Source organism: Coloeus monedula, assembly GCF_965178545.1.
Source record: "Coloeus monedula genome assembly, chromosome: 3".
Lineage (NCBI taxonomy): Eukaryota > Metazoa > Chordata > Aves > Passeriformes > Corvidae > Coloeus > Coloeus monedula.
Window position 1 is genome coordinate 875,183 of NC_138783.1, and position 1,460 is coordinate 876,642.

The 1,460-nt window shown below is 61.8% G+C and overlaps 1 protein-coding gene across 1 annotated transcript; it reads right to left on the reverse strand.

Moving 5' to 3' along the window:
• Positions 1–604: 604 nt before the first annotated feature.
• Positions 605–916, reverse strand: KCNE3 (potassium voltage-gated channel subfamily E regulatory subunit 3; the record flags this gene model as incomplete). Its single annotated transcript, XM_082278219.1, has 1 exon — positions 605–916. The coding sequence occupies one exon, from the start codon at positions 914–916 to the stop codon at positions 605–607; it is 312 nt and encodes a 103-aa protein (XP_082134345.1).
• Between the last annotated feature and the right edge of the window lie 544 nt (positions 917–1,460).

A 1,460-nucleotide genomic window follows, 5' to 3' on the forward strand; every position in this document is an offset into this window, starting at 1 on the left:
GCCCTTTCAGCATGCCCTGGGCTCTGGCACAGAGCGGTGCCCCACGGATTGCCCCAAACGCCAGCTGTGCTCGGAGAAGAAGCAAACACAAGTCCCCTGGAACCCACCACTTCCTTTAATTCCCTGCCAGAAAAGCAGGGGCCAGCCCAGCTCAAACATTACAGGGTTTCAGCACCAGAAAAACCCGCTAACCCCTGTCACACCTGCTGGGAGCCCAGGGAGGTCAACGTTGGCTGATCGGAGTAGGGAAATGGGGAAATATTCTCCTTGAAGACTCCTGCCAGCCCATGCAGGCCACAGTGGGAAAGGAGCTGCCCCTGCCATCCCCATGTCCACGGTGGAGCCGAGGTGGGTCTGCAGGACCAGGACCTGCTTGCAGGTCACATTCTGCCAGCTCCTGCCAGCCAGGACATCCCGGTGTTGCTCACACCAGGGCTGAGCTCCTCCATGGTGAGGGTTCCCAGCAGCTTTGGGGGGTTCTCAGCAGCTTTAGGGAGTTCCCAGCAGCTTTGGGGCCAGCAGCACGGTCACATCCCACAAGCGAGCGGGGTGTGCACTGCAAGGTGACCCCAAGTGGCTCCCCGGGACAAGGCGTGGGCCAGGCTCAGATCATGGAGACCCTGTTCTTGATGTAGACGTGGTAGGGGTCGCTGCGCTTGTCCACCTTGCGGGAGCGGGTGTACCCCAGGATGAGGCTGCCCACGGTGGCGGCGAAGAGCGTCATGACGAACAGGATGTACATGTAGGCGTTGTCGTTGCGGCCGGCGTGGCCGGTGTGGCCGCCGCGTGCGGCCCCCGCCGTGCTGGCCGGGGGCTCACCAGCACAGGGGATGGCCCCGTGCAGTGTCTGGTTTAAGGCATTCAGCACTGCCTGCAGGCTTTGGTGCCAAGTCTCCGTCCGGTTGTTCTCATCCATGTCCTCCTCAGGCTGCAGGGAAGGACAGGGAGACTCGCAAGAGGCTGCCCTCACAGTGGAGGTGTTCCCGGGACCGAACAATTACCCCAAAATGGTCCTCGATGCACCTCCTCTGCTACAAAGCAGGGTGGCCAAGCCCTTTGCATTCCCAACGGCCCTCTCCCTAAATTTCAGTCCTTCCACTGAGGGGATAAACCTCCCAGGGCTCCGGGGCAGCTGCCTGCCCCTCTCTCCTCCCCAGGGCTGGGGACAATGCAGGGACACAGCTGTCCCAAGGGACCAGGATGGCTGGGTTCAAAGTTTGCTTTTGCCAGGGTTGTGTGGGGATGGTGGGCACATGTCCTGCACCCCTGCAAGGTGCAGAGCTGGCACAGCCCCCCACAAATCACTGTGAACCCATCTTGAGAGGTTGCTGCCCTAAAACCCCTGGGCATTTCCCTTCCCACTGGGTGCCAGACCCCTTCTGACCTGCCATCCCCCACTGGACATGGTGCCCTTCTGCCAGCCCTGCCGGGCTCCCCTGTGCCCCTTCGCACCTTGCTGG